This window comes from Cebus imitator, unplaced genomic scaffold (genome assembly GCF_001604975.1).
Source record: "Cebus imitator isolate Cc_AM_T3 unplaced genomic scaffold, Cebus_imitator-1.0 Scaffold499, whole genome shotgun sequence".
In the NCBI taxonomy this organism is placed as follows: Eukaryota; Metazoa; Chordata; class Mammalia; order Primates; family Cebidae; genus Cebus; species Cebus imitator.
Window position 1 is genome coordinate 487001 of NW_016107814.1, and position 19932 is coordinate 506932.

Below are 19932 nucleotides of genomic sequence, written 5' to 3' on the forward strand. Positions count from 1 at the left end.
GGCCAATTACTTTTCCAAAAATGTTACATCTGTATGGAAGGAAACAGCTATTAAAAATACAAATACCACTTGACCCAGCAAATCTGCTTTTAACAATGTATCCTACCAATATATTTGCATATGTACAAAACAATAGATGACAATGTTTTTAAAATCATGTATCCATACATAGAAGAGATCTTAGAATTATAAAATATATACAGTGGGATACCTATGCAGCTAGTCTTTAAAAAGTGAGTTTAGGCATTTATTTTAAAAATCTATCCTAAGGTCATAAAAAAAGATTATTTCAAGGTTTTTCTAATAGCACCAAAGCAAATAACTCGCATAAACATGACTATCACTGCTTGCTACCAATGAGTCTTTCCCAGTGGTTCTTCCATGAAATTCAGACTTGTGACAATTTCCCTTTTTAGCAGGTCAAGGGATATTAGCAAAGTTAAATTTGTAAATTTCTTAATCTTTTAATATATGTTAATATAAGCAAAGACTAATGCAAACACAACCCCAAATACATCAGTGCGCTTTAACAAACATTTCTGAGGATTGTCAGTTGGTTTTTACCTCTTCTGGGCTCTATTTTACTGTCGTGTCACATCAGTATCCATGGCAAAGAAGCAGACGCTAACAGATACATGCTGTTCTCATGGTGAAGAGCAGAAGTTTCAAAAGCGCTTATACAGTTTAGTTCTGCACTCTAGTGACTGTGTGCCCAGATACACAGCCAAGAGTAGCTACAGCTCACACCCAGCCTACGTACAGCATGAGTAAGAAATGTTGCAAAAGCTACTGCTATTTTAGGGTTGTCCATTGCCTCAGGAAAAAGCTCACTAACAGAGAAACTGACATCAGGACCAAAAACCTAAAACATGTATCACTTGCTTTGGGGTTGGGAAACTGGGAACCCTAATACATTATTATACAAAACTGTTGGACCGTAGACGAAATAAGAAAATATATTCAATGAACTTGTGGCTTTGGGTGAAGAAGTTTCAAAATAGAATACTGGTAGCATGAACTGTTATCAAGATAAATTTGATGGTGTTCAAGAAAGAGATGTGTTCAAAAATGATTAGCCTATTTTCAAGGAAGGATGTAGGACTTTCAAATTGAGTGAGAGCCGGGGTCAAAGACCTAATAAAGGGTATAGCTGCAATCCTTAAAAATTAAAATTGGACTGCCTTAATCCTTAAGATGGACAAATGATTCCTGAGGGGCAGTTTCTCAGAAAAACCTATAAACTCAGAGTATCTGTTATTAAATATAAAAAGACAAGCATGTCTGAGAGACTCTTATGAATAACTGCATAGGAACCTGACCAGATTAAATACTCATACAAAAAGTATATTACCAAAAGTGACACCAGAGTGCCATCAAGAGAAATTAAGTGAGATAAGGGTAAGTTCCTAAAAAGGAATGCTGGTCCCTCAGATCACTATGGTCTGAAAGCAGGCTGAGAAAGCTGCTGAACTGATAAGGAGGGCAGTATTTTCCAAAGGCCTTTGCAAATGCAACAAAGGATGATACTGAAAAAGTAGAGAAGTTCCAGAGGAATCAGCCGAAAGCCATGAAAATAAACAGATAGGTAAGCATACTCCCAGGGAAAACTGGGACCTAATCAGGGAACACTAATTATATCTAAAATAAAGGGAATCTCACAATATTTTCCAGCAGAATTTCAGATTTCCTAGAGAATGGCTGCAAACTCACCTCTTAAGTACCCAATTTTTCTTTTTTTTTTTTTTTAAGAGACAGAGTCTCACTCTGTCGCCCAGTCTGGAGAGTGCAGTGGCACAATCTCAGCTCACTGCAACCTCTGCCTTCCAGGTTCTAGCAATTCTCCTGCCTCAGCCTCCCAAGTAGCTGGGATTACAGGCGCATGCTGCCACGTCCTGTTAATTTTTGGTATTTTAGTAGAGATAGGGTTTCACCATATTGCCTAGGCTGGTCTAGAACTCCTGAGCTCAGGCGATCCACCTGCCAAGGCCTCCCAAAGTGCTAGGATTACAGGTGTAAGCCACCACACCCAGCCTAGTACCCAATTTCTTAATTTCACTACAATAGTTAAACTATGTTGTATTTTTCTGCCACTATTTTTAAAAATTGACAAGTAAAAACTTTATGTATTTATGCTGTGCAACACAACGTTTTGATGTATGTATACATTGTGGAATGGCTAAACAAGCTATTTAACATACTACCTCACATACATATTTTTATTTTGTGGTGAGAACCCTTGAAGTCCACTCTCTTAGTAATTTTGAAGTATACAATATATTGTTAATATGTGCCACTATTTTTGAAAGTAAATACAGACTGGTAGTAAAATAAAACTCTTTAAATATATTTTGGTTGAAACAGACCAATTCTCTAATAGCGTTCTTCTACAATTAAAATTTTCTGTAATCAGTTCATTCAAAACAATGTAAATCTATGCTTAACAGACATACCCCACTTAAGCATTTCAAATCTTTAAACACAACAGCCATAAAAAGTTTTTCCCTCTTTGTCTAAATATACTGTCTATCCCTTCTGGCAAAGATTCCCCAAAAAGCCAAAGTACAAAGGACCCCAAGTAGAAAAGGCAGCAAGAGAAAAATGCAAAAAACCAAAAAACACTCATAATTCCCCAGATAACTGAATAGTTATACTAAAATGCTTTCAAAATTAAATTTACACACAACAATTATTATAACCCTATTTTTAAATAAAGCACCTATTTTGGAGGAGATAAAAAAAAGATTAGTAGGCTGGGCACAGTGGCTCACGCCCATAATCCCAGCACTTTGGAAGGATGAGATGGGAGGATACTTTGAGCCCAGGAGTTTGAGGCCAGCCTGGGCAAGATGACAAGACCAGTCTCATCAAAAAAATTAGCCGGGTGTGGGGGCACATGCCTGTGGTCCCAGCTACTTGGGAGGCTAAAGTGGGAAGATCCCTTTAGCCCAGGAGTTTTAGGTTACAGTGTGCGACTGCACCACTGCACTCTAGCCTGGGCGAGAGAGTGAAACAACATCTTTAAAAAACAAAAAATGTGATCTAGCTTCAAATATATACTAAAGTTCCTCAAACATACCATCTTGCCCAATTTCTCTATTACATATTTGACCTTGATCTAAGTATCTTTATAAATTGATACACCAAAAAGTCTTAAATTAATGATATGATAAATAGCCCTCCTCTACCAATTTTTATTTTACAAAATTTTTCCAGGTTTTCCTGTAATTTTAACAAAGAGCAAAATAACAAACATCCTGTAAGAGAAAACTGATAAAAATGCAAAGAGATATGTACTTGTTTAAAGTCAAATGTCTCATTTATTGCATAACTAATTATACATTAAAAATAAACTCACATGTCACTCTCTGAAGGACAGGGCTGTTTAACCACTTTGGGTCTGCCTCTTGGTTTTGGAATCTTGACTTCTGTAGCTAATATTCACATGGAAAAAAAATCAGTAACTACTAGTTTCTCTTTAAGATATAAATCTCAGATATAAAGATTAGAAATGATACATACTATATAAGAATATTAGTAGCTTATTACATATACAATTATTTCTAAATTTTAAAAATAATACTTCCCCACCATGGTTCAAATGAGCAACAACCAAAAATTAATAAAGAGGTAAAAAGAGTAATAATCCTCAAATTGTCCTTGTTATGACTGAGAGGGCTTAAAACATTTTTCACTATTGTTTTAACAGTAATGTCACAAAATTCAACTTTAGGAAGTAGCACTTATATTTAATGTTAATATATATTATAATATTACTTATGTAGTTACATATCTTTGGAAGTTCATATCAGAATTCAGAGTTTCCTAACACTATTAATTTAATCCACTGCAATATTAAATTCCAAAATAATATGTAAATAAATATTTTTTTCCTTTTCCAGATATTATCTTACCCCCCATTTTCAGTAAGAATCCTATTGAAAAGAAAAAAATTCAATTTTGGTTAATTTCCTTTTTTTACTTTGTATTAGGAAAATCCTTCCAAAACACTTCCAATTTGCCAAATTAAGAAAATACTTTTACTAGGCAATGCTGAAAAGAGCTGCATACTGCAAAAATCAAAATCCCTATCAACAAAGAACACAGTAATTTAAAATATTAACGGCTTTAATCAAATGCTGTTTCTCATTCTCTGATTATAACTCCATTTTGAAATCTTATGACTCTTAGGTGAAAGGTAAAATAAACCCATTATTCATGATAATTTTAATCTCACCACAGCCTCTCTTATCACTATTTACGGAAAACATAATGGGGATAAAGCAAAATTTATTTCAAATTTAAATACTTTGAAACAGAGCACAAATCATCACATTTATCTCCTCTGAAATCTGTATGTTACACATTATCAATTGCCTATTCGCTTCATTCCAAATTATTTGAAGCAGCAACACTTTAAATGGACTGTAATATTAATCACAAGCCAAACATATTTAAACATCAGTAATCCTACCTGCAGGTCGTCCTCTTTTAGGACTCACTTTTAGATTAACAGATGCTGTTGCTGTTGTCACTACTCCTGCCTCCTCAGTTTCTACTTGTTTTTCTGCCTGAATTACAAAAATTTAATTAACTTATTTAGTAAATAGTAGGCAAAGTTTAATTCGATGGCAAAAATATGCCAGTTTATGGTAATGTGAAAGTATAACCTCTATATGATCTTTGTTATTTTCCAACAATCAACTCAGGGTAACATCTTCAAACTTAGTTTATAACTCTAGTGAACAATTCTTAAAAAAAAATGCACTTCTTAGAAATGAAGTCATTTGTAAAAATAAAGCTAATATTCTTGATGAAATATGGAGACCAAAGTAGTGTGATTACACTGCAACTAACACATTGCTATTTCGAATTCTTTGTTCATATAGACACATTTTATTTCTAAACTGAGACTGTTACCTAATAGTTCTCTAGGAGTTATTCTTACTAGCAGAGAGTAAGGAATCCCCTGACCATTTGCAAACTCTAATGCCCTTTGGTAATTGCTGGTCTGACTCTCCTGGAGAGAATGGCCCCAAATGAGAATCAGTATTATTGATTTAATTAGAGTGGAACAAAGGTTAAGAACCACAGATTAGAAACGAAATGTAAATATGAGGCAGCAGTTGGTACTAATCATAATTGCAAAAGGAGGAAAGAAAGAGACCAAAGGAGGAGATGATGGGCTACTTCCCCATCTCCCCCAACTATTTAGAATTCAGCATTAACCGTATCACTAAAGATAAGAGCTAGATAGCATTCAAAAACATGCATAATCCAATCTCATTGATTAAAAAAATTAAAAACTGCCTTTTCATCAATGATTTGATTTGTAAACACAATGCCCAGTGTTGGTAAGGACGTGGAGAATCATTTTTCATACATTGACTCCCAGTGATCAATAAGGTGGTACCAATAAACTGATACTTTATGAAACAGCATAATTACGAATGAGTATTGGCAATATAGAATGTGTAAATCTCTACACAGGGTCGGACCCGGTGGCTCACACCTGTAATCCCAGCATTTTGGGAGACTGAGGTGGGTGGATCACTTGAGGTTAGGAGTTCAAGACCAGCCTGGCCAACATGATGAAACCCCATCTCCACTAAAAATACAAAAAAATCAGCCAGGCATGATGGTGTACACCTGTAATCCAAGCTATGTAGGAGACTGAGGCAGAAGAATTGCTGGAACTTGGGTGGTGGAGGTTGCAGTGGACTGAGATCATATCACTGCATTCCAGCCTGGGTGACAGAGCAAGACTGTCCCCCCCAAAAAACAAACAAAAAACCTATGTGGCAATTCCAATTCTAAGAATGTACCTGTTTCTTTTATTAGTTTTTTAAACATTTAATAACTGAAACATAATGATGCATATTAAAAGTATCATTAAAACTCATCTAAGGTAACCCTTGAATTGTTCTCAGAAAACACTGAAAATTCCTCCCTAAACATTATTAGCTCAGATTTTATTTCTAGAATTTTAAGAACTTACAGACCAAGCTGCCTTGCCCCAATCCTGACTCAATAGGTCTGAGTCAGAAAATCAGGCATCAGTGATTTTATAAAACTCTCCAGGTAACAAAGCTTAAGACCTCAAGACTGAGAGCTCTTTTCCTACTGAGGAGTTAAGAGGGCGTAATTTGTCTAAAATTCAGTTATAACTGATCAATTCTTTGGTGCAAAGAAAACTCTCTTCACTTACACTTTCTGGAAATAAACCAAGACACTGAATAAGAATTATAGGTAGGGTTGGGCACAGTGGCTCATACCTGTAATCCCACCCAGCACTTTCAGAGGCTGGGGCAAGCGGATCACTAGAGGTCAGGAGTTTGAGACCTGCCTGGCCAACATGGTGAAACCCCTCTCTGCTAAGAATACAAAAATAAGTCGGGCACCTGTAATCCAAGCTACTCAGGAGGCTAAAGCAGGAGAATCACTTCAACTCACAAGGCAGAGATTGCAGTGAGCTGAGATCCTGCTACCACACTCCAGCCTGGGCAAGAGAGCAAGACTCCGTCTCAAAAAAAAAAAAAAAAAAAAAAGAATGATAGGCAGAAGAGATGGCTTTTAAGGAGGTACCAATAAGGGTAACAAGTTTGTCAATAATAAAATAATTAAAACTATATTAAACACCAATACTAAGAGATCAGCCCTACCATGCATATGTGTTCATGACTATTATACCAAAATCACTCAAGTCAGAACCATTCCTCATGAAAATAAAATAAAAGAATAAGTAGTATTTTACTAAAGAAACGGCCAATGAAGCTATATGAAATACACACATTTAAAGCTTTTTTCCCCTACTCTTAGGACATGCTTAAATAAACATCCTAAATGCAAATATTCTAAACTCTTAGACTACAGACTTATTTCTTCTCTATTTTACTTGTTCTGAGACCTCTAACCCTTTAATTCATTTTCTCATTTCTTACCCCACTTTCTAGCTCTACCACATTCCCCAATCTTAACTAAACCCCCCCACCGCGCCCCCCCACCTCTCTATGAAATTACTATTCAAATGCATTTGCATGTCCTCCACATCATTTTGCTGTATCTGTCCCACAAATCCTCAACAGAGGTTACTATACAATTCTATCTTCTCTGTTCTATTATTCCCAGCTGCTGAGGCCTGATGAAAAAAAAAACAAACTGTGCAAACATGCATTCATTTTATCAATCTCAGTTGAGATCTCAAAGTCACTTTACCCTATTTGATCAGGCCTTCTTATCCCATCAACAGCTAACATAAAGAGTCAATCCATTCTTCCTAACTTGTGCCATATCCAAAGTCTTGCTTTGATGTGGGGGGAGGAGAAGAAAAAGAAAGGGCTGTAGAAAGGAATTCCCTTAATTTCCTAGTGTTCCAAGAAATTTTCATTGCCTCCTTCATCCCTACCCTTCAGTGTTAAAGAGACTGAAACATCTGGCAGGGCACGGTGGCTCACACCTGTAATCCCAGCACTTTGGGAGGCCAAGGCAGGCAGATCACAAGGTTAGAAGTTCGAGACCAGCCTGGCCAACATAGTGAAACCCCATCTCTACTAAAAATACAAAAATCAGCCAGACGTGGTGGTACGTGCCTGTAATCTCAGCTACTCAGGAGGCTGAGGCAGGAGAATCACTTGAAACCAGAAGGTGGAGGTTGCAGTGAGCCAAGATTGTGCCACTAAACTCCAGCCTGGGTGAAAGAGTGAAACTCCGCCTCAAAAAAAAAGAAAAAAAAAAAAAAAAAAAAAAAAGGAGACTGAAACATCCATCTCCTCCTTGTTAAATCAATTCCTTCAAATGTCCCCTCTATTCTCTCTCATCCAACACATACTTACATAAAATAATTTATACTGACTCCACATCTTTGATCTTTCCTAGTTTCGCAAAGAGAAAGTGTTAAGGCATCTACTGTCTTTCGTCATTTTAACACTTTCCCTTAGCCATGAAAATCTCTAATAAGTTGCCACATTCTCCTTTCCTTCAAAGATTTCAAAAGCATAGTGTAACTTTACCATTAAACACTTATTCTCTAACCCCTTAATCTAGTTTCTGTCCTTACCATTTGACTAAATGGAGTTCACTTTAAAGTCTCCTAGAGGAGCCTATTTGGCAAGTATCTTACTGGAACCCTCTCTAAATCAGGACATTACTGACCACCTCTTCATTCTGCACATTCTTCCTCCCCCTGTTTAGCTTGATATCATCTTAGATCTTCCCTTGACAGTTTATTTTCAGCCATAATTACGCACAGTAACCTTCCCCTCTCTCCATCATATTCCTTCAGGATTCTGGCTTTTGCATCCTCTCCATAAACAATTCTCCTTTGACCTCATCTATAACCCTATTTTCATTCCAGAGACTGCATCCATAACTTAGATCTTTTCCTTCTTTGGTGCCAGAACAATATGTATCTTCAATCCAATTCCCCTGGGTGCTTCACCTTCCCCTTACCCATGCCTGTGATCCCAAACCAACATCCTCTGCACTCCCAATAACTAGTTATTCAAGTTAAGACCCTGGAGCCACGTTAGACTTTGCCCCCTACCACCCCCTACCCCCGCCCTTTACCATCCACTTCTAATCAACCATCAACTTAACCTCTTAAAGAGCTCTAAAATCCCATCTCCCATCTACACCACTTAAAATATCTGCTATAGGATCCTTGTCTTTCCAGGCTCATGCCAACTCCTTAGAAAGGCCTTTTGTATGTAGCCTAAGTTGGCAAAACATTAGCTCTCTATTTTAAATATTTATTTTTTGTCTCAGAAAAATAGGTTCAATGGAAACAAAGACCTTGTCTTCTTTATTCACGACTCAATTCCATGCCAAGGCCAGTAAAGTTAGTACTAAAATTCTTAACAAATTTTACAGTGAACTGGTCTCACTGCCCCAATCCAATCCCCATCCTTCACACTGCTTTTTAAAAAATGACACATTTAGGCTAGGTACGGTGGCTCAAGCCTGTAATCCCAGCTACTCAGGAGGCTGAGGCAGGAAGATCACCTGAAGTCCGGAGTTTGAGACCAGACTGGCCAACATGGTGAAACCCTGCCTCTACTAAAATAAAAAAAATCAGCCAAGCATGGTGGTACATGCCTATAATCCCAGGTACTCGGGAGGCTGAGGCAGGAGAACTGTTTGAACTCAGGAGGTGGAGGTTGCGTGAGCCAAGATCAGGCCACTTCACTCCAATCTGAGCAACAGGGCAAGATCAGTCTACAGTCCCAGCTACTAGGGAAGGTAGGACGGGAGAATTCCTTGAGCCCACAAGTTTGAGGCTGCAGTTAGGTGTGACTGCACCCGTGCACTATATAGCCTATGTGACAGAGCAAGACCACATATCCTAAAAAAATGTTTAAAAGGAGGCATCCAAATTTTAAAATAATTCAATCATTTCCCATCACTTTATTAAGTTCCAAGGACTTTATGACAACATCAGGTTTTTTGGGACCAATTTTCTTCAAAGTTTATGGTCTGTTAATACTGAAATACAGCCCTCAAAATGCTTGAAATGGAATTTCCTCTATGTGTCTGCATATGCTATTCAAATTGCTTCATGTGTCCTTCCCCGCTCCTTCATCTGCCTGACAAAATTCTGCCTGTATTTTAAAATCGTAAGGTTATCACATCACCTCCCACCCATACTGCACAACAGATAAAAAAAAATCACTGAAATTATTTATTTTCAGTGTATCTCCTCATGAGATACTCAACTCTTAGTTTTCTTTGTATCTTTGGTATGTAATAATAATTTAGGAAATAAATCGGTCAGAAAAAACTGTGAAAAAAATTTCATATATGGAAGGAAAATTTCACATTAATTAAAACCATGTACCTAATCCTGCACTCACAACAATGTTGTGAAGTAACAATAACAACAACATAATAATGGACAACACTTATATAGCACTTAGTAGTATTTAGGTACCAGGATTTAGCATAAACACTTTACATATGTTAAATCATTTAATCCTCGACAACCTTGAGTATATATTTCTATCCATTTTAGAGAAAACTTGAACCAGAGTCATTAAAATGAATGAAAACTGGTGCATTTTATTTCCCTTACCATTTATTTTAAGGGTGCTATATCACTAAAAGAAACACAGATAGTTTGCCAAGTAAAATATAACCCATAAAAATTAAAAGGTTTAGAATAAAAGGTGAAATTTAAAGTTTCATAATATCTACTCTCCCTCAATCCAACTAAAATAAAAATTCTTTTCAGATCCTTGTGGTTGGTGAGTCAGTGAAATTACCTTTCTCTTTCTCCCTCTTCTGGCAGCTTTTGGAGTAGTTATGTCAACTGCTTTAGTCACATCCTAAAAAAAAAAAAAAGAAAACTGAATACTGAATAAATTACTCCAGGAATGAACGAAACCTTCTTAAACTAAAAGTCACAAGCATGTTTCACTAAAAGCACTCGGGAAATTTGTTTTGCTCTGTAGACTTTTGAAATTCTAAACATTATATCTTAACATTATGGAGTGAGAAAAACACAACTCCACTGTCAGTTCAAATATAAAAGTCAAGCTTGCTAGTATACCAGGAAGTCTATTTAAATTTATAAAACTACTTTTTCTACACTAAATTCTGAATTTTCGGGTTGTGAATTTTAAAGGATGGCTGGGACTCTGAAGATCATCTAACAACCACTTCATGAGGCCTAAATGAGTAATCTTTACTCACAGATTGCCATACGGAGTTTGAAATCAACCTAGGTTTTAAAAAATTTAGTCTCATGCTCTTTCCAGTGCATCCATTACACAACACTTCTCTTTAAAAACTATCCTTAACACTACCTACCCTACAGTTGGACTTCATGTTTTACATATACAAATAACTTCAAATAAAAACATGTATGCATCTTAAAGATGCATAAATTGTTTAACAATACTGTATTTAATATTTACACAAAGAAATAAGCCTTAAAATATTTTCTCATTCACTTTTCAAGCACTTTAAAGATTACTTTCTACTTAGCCATGGCCAACTCATTTCATTATTTCTTCCTTGAAACAAAATGGGTTTAAAATGTTAAGGGAAATAGAACATACCTCATTGCTGGCCTTTTCCTCATGGTCAGTATCTTCCTTTGAAACACTGGTTTCTTTTTCTTCAACTTCAACATCAGATGATGCATTTGATTGTTTAGTTGCTGCCTGTGAGCAATCAACTCTATTAATTTCACAAAGTAAGTTTTTACTCCAACAATATACACCATCTTTTATTTACTTTTACTTTTTTTAGAGATAGGGTCTCACTCTATCACCCAGGCTGGAGGTGTGGCAGAATCATGTTTCACTGACGCCTCAATTGCTGGGCTCAAGAGAACCTCCTTCCTCAGCCTGAGCCCAGGAGGTCGAGGCTATAGTCAAACATGATTGCACCACTATACTCCAGCCTGGGCAACGCAGACTCAAATAATAAAAATTTAAAAAATTTCAAGACTATATGGTGACAAGGCTTGGCAATTTGGAGGATGAACAAGACCATAAAGGTACAATCACGGGACAAATGATCCAAGAGAAATTACAAAACACAGCTAGGTGTGGTGGGTCACTCCTGTAATTCCAGCACTTTGGGAGGCTGAGGTGGACAGATCACTTGAAGTCAGGAATTCAAGACCAACCTGTCCAATATAGTGAAACCCCACCTCTATTAAAAAATACAAAAATTAGCCAGGCACGGTGATGCACACCTATAATCCTAGCTACTCAGGAGGCTAAGGCAGGAGAATCACTTAAACCCAGGAGGCAGAGGCTGCAGTGAGCAAAAATCAAGATCATACCACTGCACTCCAGGCTGGGCGACAGAGCAACACTCTGTTTCCAAAAAAATAAATAAATAGAAAAGAAATTCCAAGACATTAAGTTTCAGGAAACGATCGATTCTCTTTAGACAGATGTTCTCCCATTACACAGTCAAGGCAATAATGATGAGAAACCATGCAGCCATTCAACAAATATTCAGTGAATATCTATTCTTCTCACACATGTACATGCTAGGCACACAGACATAAATCTTTTGTTCACAGAGGCAACATAATAGCCTATAACAGGTACAGACAAGTATAGAAACAACTATGATATGGTTCAACGAATCCATTAACAAGTAAGTACTGGGAGGTAATAAAGTCACTTATGATAATTTAATGTGGCCTTGGAGCATCAATGAAAGATTTATATGTTCCAGATAGAATAGTATCTCAACAGTTCTCCAAGGTAAGAAAAAGCATGACACATATGAAGAAATAAAATTTATAGGTTTAAAGTTAAAAGCCAGACCGGATGCAGTGGCTCACACCTGTAATCCCAGCACCTTGGGAGGCAGAGGAAAGTGGAATCACAAGGTCAGGAGTTCAAGACCGGCTTGGCCAAGACGGTGAAACGCCGTCTCTACTAAAAATACAAAAATTAGCCAGACACGGTGGCAGGCGCCTGTAATCCAAGCTACAAAGGAGGCTGAGGCAGAACCTGGGAGGCAGAGGTTGCAGTGAGCTGAGATCACGCCACTGCACCCTAGCCTGGGAGACTGAGACACCGTCTTTAAAAAAAAAAAAAAAGAGTAAAAGCTGCCAAATTTCCAGTTTGTTGCTACCTCCTCCTTCTTTAGGTTTATTCCTGCTCTTCCCAGTTTTTGGACCTCAGGTCTTAATAAGAGGACATATACTGATGAATGAGAAACTGTACCAATAATACCTTCATAAAGACTTCCTCTCATAGCTCTCTGATTCTATTACAAAGCCATCTGTTTATTTTAAATCGTAAGAGTTCTGGAACATCCATTTGGGAATATGTGCACAATTCAAGAATGCAATCAACAATATAAACAAATTTTCTAAATCACATAAATACCAGGACAGAGGTAAAGAGAAGCAGTGTTTTCTGTAGTATGATAAAAATGATACAAGTTGGATCAAGGCAAACCACTCCATGAAAATTTAGTATCACATAAAAATTAACAAAAGCAGAGAAAAGAGGGTATAAGGCTGCTGTTGACACCAATAAATATAATTGGCATAGTGCTATATTTGTCACATATTAATTTAACCCATGAGGTTCATATTCTAATACAATTCTATCGATCTAGAAATTAAAGGCTGGGCATGGTGGCTCACACCTGTAATCCCAGTACTTTGGGAGGCCAAGGCAGGTGGATCACCTGAAGTCAGGAGTTTGAGACCAGTCTGGCCAACATGATGAAACCCTGTCTCTACTAAAAACACAAAAAATTAGCCAGGCATGGTGGTGGGCACCTGTAACCCAGCTACTTGAGGGGCTGAGGCAAGAGAATCACTTGAACCCAGGAGGTGGAGGTTGCAGTGAGCTGAGATTGAGCCACCTCACTCCGGCCTGGGCAACAGGAGCAAAACTCCACCTCGAAGAAAAAAAAAAAAATTAAAGAGAATAAGAAAACTTAAGCACACACCATGTAAGTTACAAACCCTAAATTTAGGAGAAGAATACATACAGCTCTAAATTCAATGATGTATAAAATAAACCCTCAATCAGGAGGAGCTAAATAACTGAAAAGTTCCCAGTTTTTGAGATGTTTAACTACACAAAGTAATGATCTCAGCCATTTGTCATGGTATAAAAGGTTCGAGGTTCAACCTCACAAATAAGAACACAACAATCTAGTCTGAAATTCACAAGGCTTTTAGTATTTATTTTTCTACAGCTAGATTATGCCCCAGGATTAAATAATACCAAATTTTCAGTAATATGGCTTACCTGTTGACTTGAAAATTTCACTTTTGGATTGTTATCTATCTCCCATAAACCTTCATTAAAACCTTTTCTTTTATTTGGTTTGCCATACTTTTCCTTATTTTCTGAGTAAGGAAATATATCCTTTGGTCCTAAAAAAGCACTAAAAAAGAAGAAGGGAGAATGTGAGTGCAAAACAATCTCAATTAAATACATAGTAAGTTATTAAATAAGATATCATATTATGCAATTATCAAAAATACATAATCTAAACCATATTACAAGTCTTATATAAGTTAAAGGGCAACTAATAATTCCAAATACTTTTATTAAATTCAGTAATAAGCAACTATTTGAATAAATCCATAATCCTATTAAGTAAAACCACAGCGTGAATGTACTTAATGCTGCTGAACTGTAAACTTAAACATGGTTAAATCACCGGGTGCAGTGACTTATGCCTGTAATCCCAGCACTTTGGGAGGCTGAGGTGGGTGGATCACCTCAGGTCAGGAGTTCAAGACCAGCCTGGCCAACATGGTATAACCCTGTCTCTACTAAAAATACAAAAAGCAGCTGGGCGTGGTGGCACATGCCTGTAGTCCCAGCTACTTGGGAGGCCGAGGTAGGAGAACTGCTTGAACCTGAGAGGCGGAGGTTGCAGTGAGCTGAGATCATGCCACTGCACTCCAGGATGGGCGACAGAGTGAGACTCTGTCTCAAAAGAAAAAAAAAAAAAAAGGTTAAATCACTGAATTTGGGTTTTTAACAATGATAAATCACAAACTTTGACACATCTGCATTAATCAGTACATTTAACTGCACCCCAAATACAGTTTCACTTCAAAATAACTTGATATATTATACAATTCACAAAACTGTTATGTTTTTAAAATAATCAACGAGTATGTTAAGAATTTTATTTTACTCAATGAGGGAATCAGACATGTTATAACCCATTCATTCATTCATGTATGCACAATCAATTCTTGCTATCTGTGGTAGTAATATTCTATAAAGTCATTGTGAAAGCTGAATTAGCAAATACTCAACTGTTGCTCCTGGGGAAAAAGTGTTCCCTCTTAGGAGAAATACATAAAGCAGTCAATACATAAATTCATTTTATGTGTGTTTCTGTTTAAAGACACCTTATTTAATACAGATTGCTAACTCATTAACACTGAACTCATAGCCAACGGCGTATATAACATGCACTTTCTCTGAGAGCACATTATAGCCTTCTTGCACTTAGCAACACTAAAGAGCACTTTAGCACTATGCTTGGGGGCTAGTTTAAATAGCGAAATGACCAACAAAAGCACAAAACTGCAAAAACCCATGGCAATAAATAGACTGCAAAAAAAAAATACTTGCTTACAGTATGAGTGCTGAAAAAAGGAGGCAAGCATTCCCTTGTTCAACCTCAGCTAAGAATGTGTTTATCAGGAGACTCAAATGTTCCTGCTACTCAGTGCATATTTGTGAAATGACCTGGAAGACACTACAACAAGCACTACTGATTTGAGGTTACTAATAAGTTTTAGTGAGTAGGTACATTTGCAAACATGGTATCCACAAATAATGAGTCTCAACTGTTTGCATATGGGTACATATACACACAGATAGTTCTTAATTTACTAAGGGGATATGCCCCAATAAACCCACTGTAAATCTAAAATATCTTAAGTCGAAAATGCATTTAAATACTATGAAAACCCCACTATGAAGTCAAAAAAATCTAAGTTGAACCACAGTAGGTGTGTTAGTCCATTCGCATGCTACTATGAAGAAATACTTGAGACTGAGTAATTTACAAAGAAAAGAGGATTAATTGACTCACAGTTCCACATGGCTGGGGAAGCCCCAGGAAACTTAGAATCACGGCAGAAGGCACCCCTTCACAGGGCCACAAGAGAATGCATGCAAGCAAGGGAAATGCCAGACACTTATAAAACCATCAGATCTCATGGAACTCTCTCACAAGAACAGAATGGGGGAAACCACCTACATCCTTCTATTACTTCTACCTGGTCCTGTTCTTGATACATGGGGATTATTATAATTCAAGGTAAGATCTGGGAGAGGACACAGAGCCAAACCATCATTCTGCCCTTGGCCGCTCTCAAATCTGATCTGAGACATATTTCAAAACACAATCATGCCCTTCTAACAGTCCCCCAAAGTCTTAACTCATTCCAGCATTAACCCAAAAGTCCAAGTCCAAAGCCTCATCTGAGACAAGGCAAGTCCCTTCCACCTAAGAGCCTCTAAAATCAAAAGCAAGTTAGTTACTTCATAGATACAGTGGTGGTACAGGCATTGGCTAAATACACCGTTCCAAATGGGAGAACTGGCTAAAACAAAGGGGCTGGTTACAGGCCCCATCCAAGTCTGAAATCTAATAGGACAGTCAAGTTCCAAAATGATCTCCTTTGACTCCATGTCTCACATCCAGGTCATGCAAATGCAAGAAGTGGGCTCCCAGAGCCTTAAGAAGCTCTGCCCCGTGGCTTTGTATGGTACCACCACTCCACCTTGGGCTGGCATTGAATGTCTGCAGCTTTTCCAGGTACATGGTGCAAGCACTCAGTGGATCTACCATTCTGGGGTCTAGAGGATGGTGGCCCTCTTCTCACAGTTCTACTAGGTAGTGTGCCAGTGGAGACTCTGTGGGGGGGGATCCAACCTCACATTTCCCTTCCACACTATCCTAGCAGAGGTTCTCTATGAAGTTTTCAACCCTGCCACAGACTTCTACCTGGACATCGAGGCATTTCCACAGGTCTTCTGAAATCTGGGCAGAGGTTCCCAAACCTCTATTCTTGTCTTCTGCATACCCACAAACCCAACACCATGTGGAAGCTGCCAGGGCTTGGGGCTTGCACACCCTGAAGCAACAGCCTCAGCTGTACCTTGACCCCTTTTAGCCAAGGCTGGAGCAGCTGGGACACAGGGCACCAATTCCCAAGGCTGCACACAGCATGGGAGGCCCTGGACCCAGCCCAGGAAACCATTTTTTCCTCCTGTGCCTCTGGGCCTATGATGGGAAGGGCTGCCATGAAGGTCTCTGACATGCCCTGAAGGCATTTTCTCATTGTCTTAGTGATTATCATTTGGCAGTCGGCTTGAATTTCTCCCCAGAAAATGGGTTTTCCTTTTCTACCGCATCATCGGGCTGCAAATTTTGCAGACTTTTATGCTCTGTCGATTCTTTAAATGCCTTGCTGCTTAGAAATTTCTTCTGCCAGATCCCCTAAATCCTCTCAAGTTCAGAGTTCCACAGATCTCTAGGACAGGAGCAAAAAGCCAACAGTCTCTCTGCTAAAGCATAGCAAGAGTGATCTTTAATCCAGTTCCCAACAAGTTTCTCACCTTCATCTGAGACCACCTCAGCCTGGACTTCATTGTCCGTATCACTACCAACATTTGGGTCAAAGCCATTCGACAAGTCTCTAACAAGTTCTCAACTTTCCCACATTTTCCTGTCCTCCTGTGAGCCCTTCAAACTGTTCCAACCTCTGCCTGTTACTCGGTTCCAAAGTTGCTTCCACATTTTCAGGTACCTTTACAGCAGCACTCCACCTCTAGTACCAATTTACCATGTTAGTTGGTTCTCTCATTGCTATGGAGAAATACCCGAGACAGGATAATTTATAAAGAAAAGAGGTTTAGTTGACTCAAAGTTCCGCATGGGTAGGAAGGCCTCAGGAAACTTATAATCATGGTAGAAGGTACCTCTTCACAGGGCCGCAGGAGAAAGAACGTGTGCAAGCAGGGGAAATGCCAGACACTTATGAAACCATCAAATCTCATGAGACTCACTATCACAACAGCATGGGGGAATCATCACCTCCATCATTTAATTACCTCCACCTGGTCCTGTCAGTGACATGTGGTGATTACTATAATTTGAGGTGCAATTGTGGTGGGGACACAGGGCCAAACCATATTAGTAGTTCAGGAACCATCTGTACATATATATTTAGATAAATTCTCCAGGATACATCCTGTACATCTCCCCATGTCAGTGAGTCATGTAGAAGTCTGTCAGTTCTACAAAGCTAGACATAAGTATGTTGATAATTTTACTATAATAGCTGATATATTCCCCAAAGCAACGGGAAAATGGATACTTATTTCCTCTAAAATGTACTAAATTTTAAAATTATTACTATCATTACATATATATCACAAATTCCTTATCTGCTAAAAATTCTTTAAGAATTAGAGAACTAATGAGTATAGTTAATATTCTAGTTCGAATTTTTTTCCATTTAAATATAAATGTCAGGGCATATAAAAGTCAGCTTTATTATTTAAATTCTGTAATGTTCACTGTATCCATGTATTTTAACTGCACATCTCATTTTCAAAGTAATATTATTACGCTAGGGTTACTGCAAACCAATAATATACCAAATTTACTTTGGTGTTAAACTGAAATAATCTCATTTCATCAAAAATTGAAGATTTTACTAGACATCATTAATTCCTGACCACAATCTCAAATTAGAAAAAGTAACAAATTTAGCTGTAACAATACACATTCCTCTTAATAGGTTTCAAATTCTAAGTAAATGACTTGAGTTAAACCTCCATGAAAATATATTTCTAGTCAGAACAAACCAATTCAACACAAATTCTCCCTCCTGAAAAACCACAAAAACAACAGTAAAGAGATTAATTTAAAAGTATAAACTCATAAGGCCAAACAAGACAAAAATAAAATTTGAAAGCTAAAAAGAAGACAGGTTAAATTTTTTTTACATGAATTATTTTTCTTAACCTCAAAAAAAGCAGTTCTTAAAAATGACCATGCAAGGCAATCTTAATAATCAATGGGAAAAGTTACGATTGTTCTGTGACCTTTAAAAATTGTCAAAACATTAAGCAGTCTATTACTGATACTTATAAATACATAAGGAAATGAAATAGTAAAACCAATACTTACTTAGCATGCTGTAACTTAAAATATTAGGAACCCTGAGATTAAAGTGTATCATTTCTTTGTAAAAAATAAAAAACCATCAAGAATAATTTGAACAACGCTTGCCTTCTTCTGATAATATTAATTATGACATGGAATGAGCCTATCTTCTATGCCTTGGCAAACTGTCACACTCCTAAGTTTGGATCAGATTCCAGTATTTTATCCTTCATGCTTTCAATATTGTGAAATATCCTCACTGTTTTTCATTGGTGTCACTTCTATTAATAGGATATCTTCATCTTATCCAATACAACTACCTTTTTCACTTATGCTGATAAGCTTGCCTTCACTAAGTTCCTCTGGCTGAACAATTAGTGTCTCTCCAACTGCAAACCAATATAAATGGTTTGCAGCTGGAGACACACTAATATATATAACACCATATATATAAATAGCTTATGAGGTAAGCTATTTATTCTATAATTCTATTTATATTAAATTCAAATTTTCCTTCTAGCATTATTACAATTTTTGCTGTACTTTCATCTTTGTTGACCAATTTCCTGCTTTATTTTGGTAAACTGTAACATGAGTATATCATTAGGAGACAGAAGCCAACTATACATCCCACTGGCTGTGCATGATTTTGAGAAACTGATACAGTGACCAATCACCAAAAAACTTTGAAAGTGACATTATACGCATCAGTAATTACATCTTAATTGGCGAGTTGAAAGACTAGCAACAAATTCTGTAGTTTATGCAATTACATTTAATATGAAAGGGGAGGTAAAATTTTAACCATGTTGTTAAGGGACTGCTATTTGGCTAATTCATGGTAACTGAAATTTGTGCCTACAGGAATTGTGTAAAGCTAAGGACTGCCTATATATACCCTTTTTTCCTCTTCAAGCTTTGAGTTTAAATTCCCCTTTTAACAGACAGCAATATTACCATTCCTGCTTTCTTTGTGACATCATTACTTAGTCTTGTTTTGTTTGAGCTTTGTCTCACAAAATAAGACATAGCAAAGTCATTTATTAATACAGTTGGCAAGTCTTAGTAAAATTATATTCATTCATAACCTGTAAGGTTTATATTTAGTTTTATTCACATCACCTCATTTTACATGTACCTTTTCATTACAATTGGTTTTTACTCTTAATTTTGCTAAGTATGTTTTTAAAAAATTCACCCCTTGCTCCTAGTCCCAGATTCAGATTACAAGTTGTACTTATCATTATTAACCATTATGGTTCAAATGATGTCATACATAAATTCACATATCACTTTTTT

The 19932-nt window shown here is 37.2% G+C and overlaps 1 protein-coding gene across 5 annotated transcripts in view; it reads right to left on the reverse strand.

Annotated features, from left to right (window-relative positions):
* Nucleotides 1-19932, reverse strand: part of PSIP1 (PC4 and SFRS1 interacting protein 1) — a 48554-nt gene that overhangs the window by 12107 nt on the left and 16515 nt on the right. For all 5 annotated transcript variants that reach the window (XM_017513678.2, XM_017513679.2, XM_017513680.2 and 2 more), the window contains exons 4-8: nucleotides 13731-13869; nucleotides 11052-11156; nucleotides 10254-10316; nucleotides 4472-4568; nucleotides 3356-3431 (exon numbers count right to left, since the gene is read on the reverse strand). In XM_017513678.2, the coding sequence (XP_017369167.1) occupies nucleotides 3356-3431; nucleotides 4472-4568; nucleotides 10254-10316; nucleotides 11052-11156; nucleotides 13731-13869 (480 nt within the window). The remainder of the gene's footprint in view (nucleotides 1-3355; nucleotides 3432-4471; nucleotides 4569-10253; nucleotides 10317-11051; nucleotides 11157-13730; nucleotides 13870-19932) is intronic.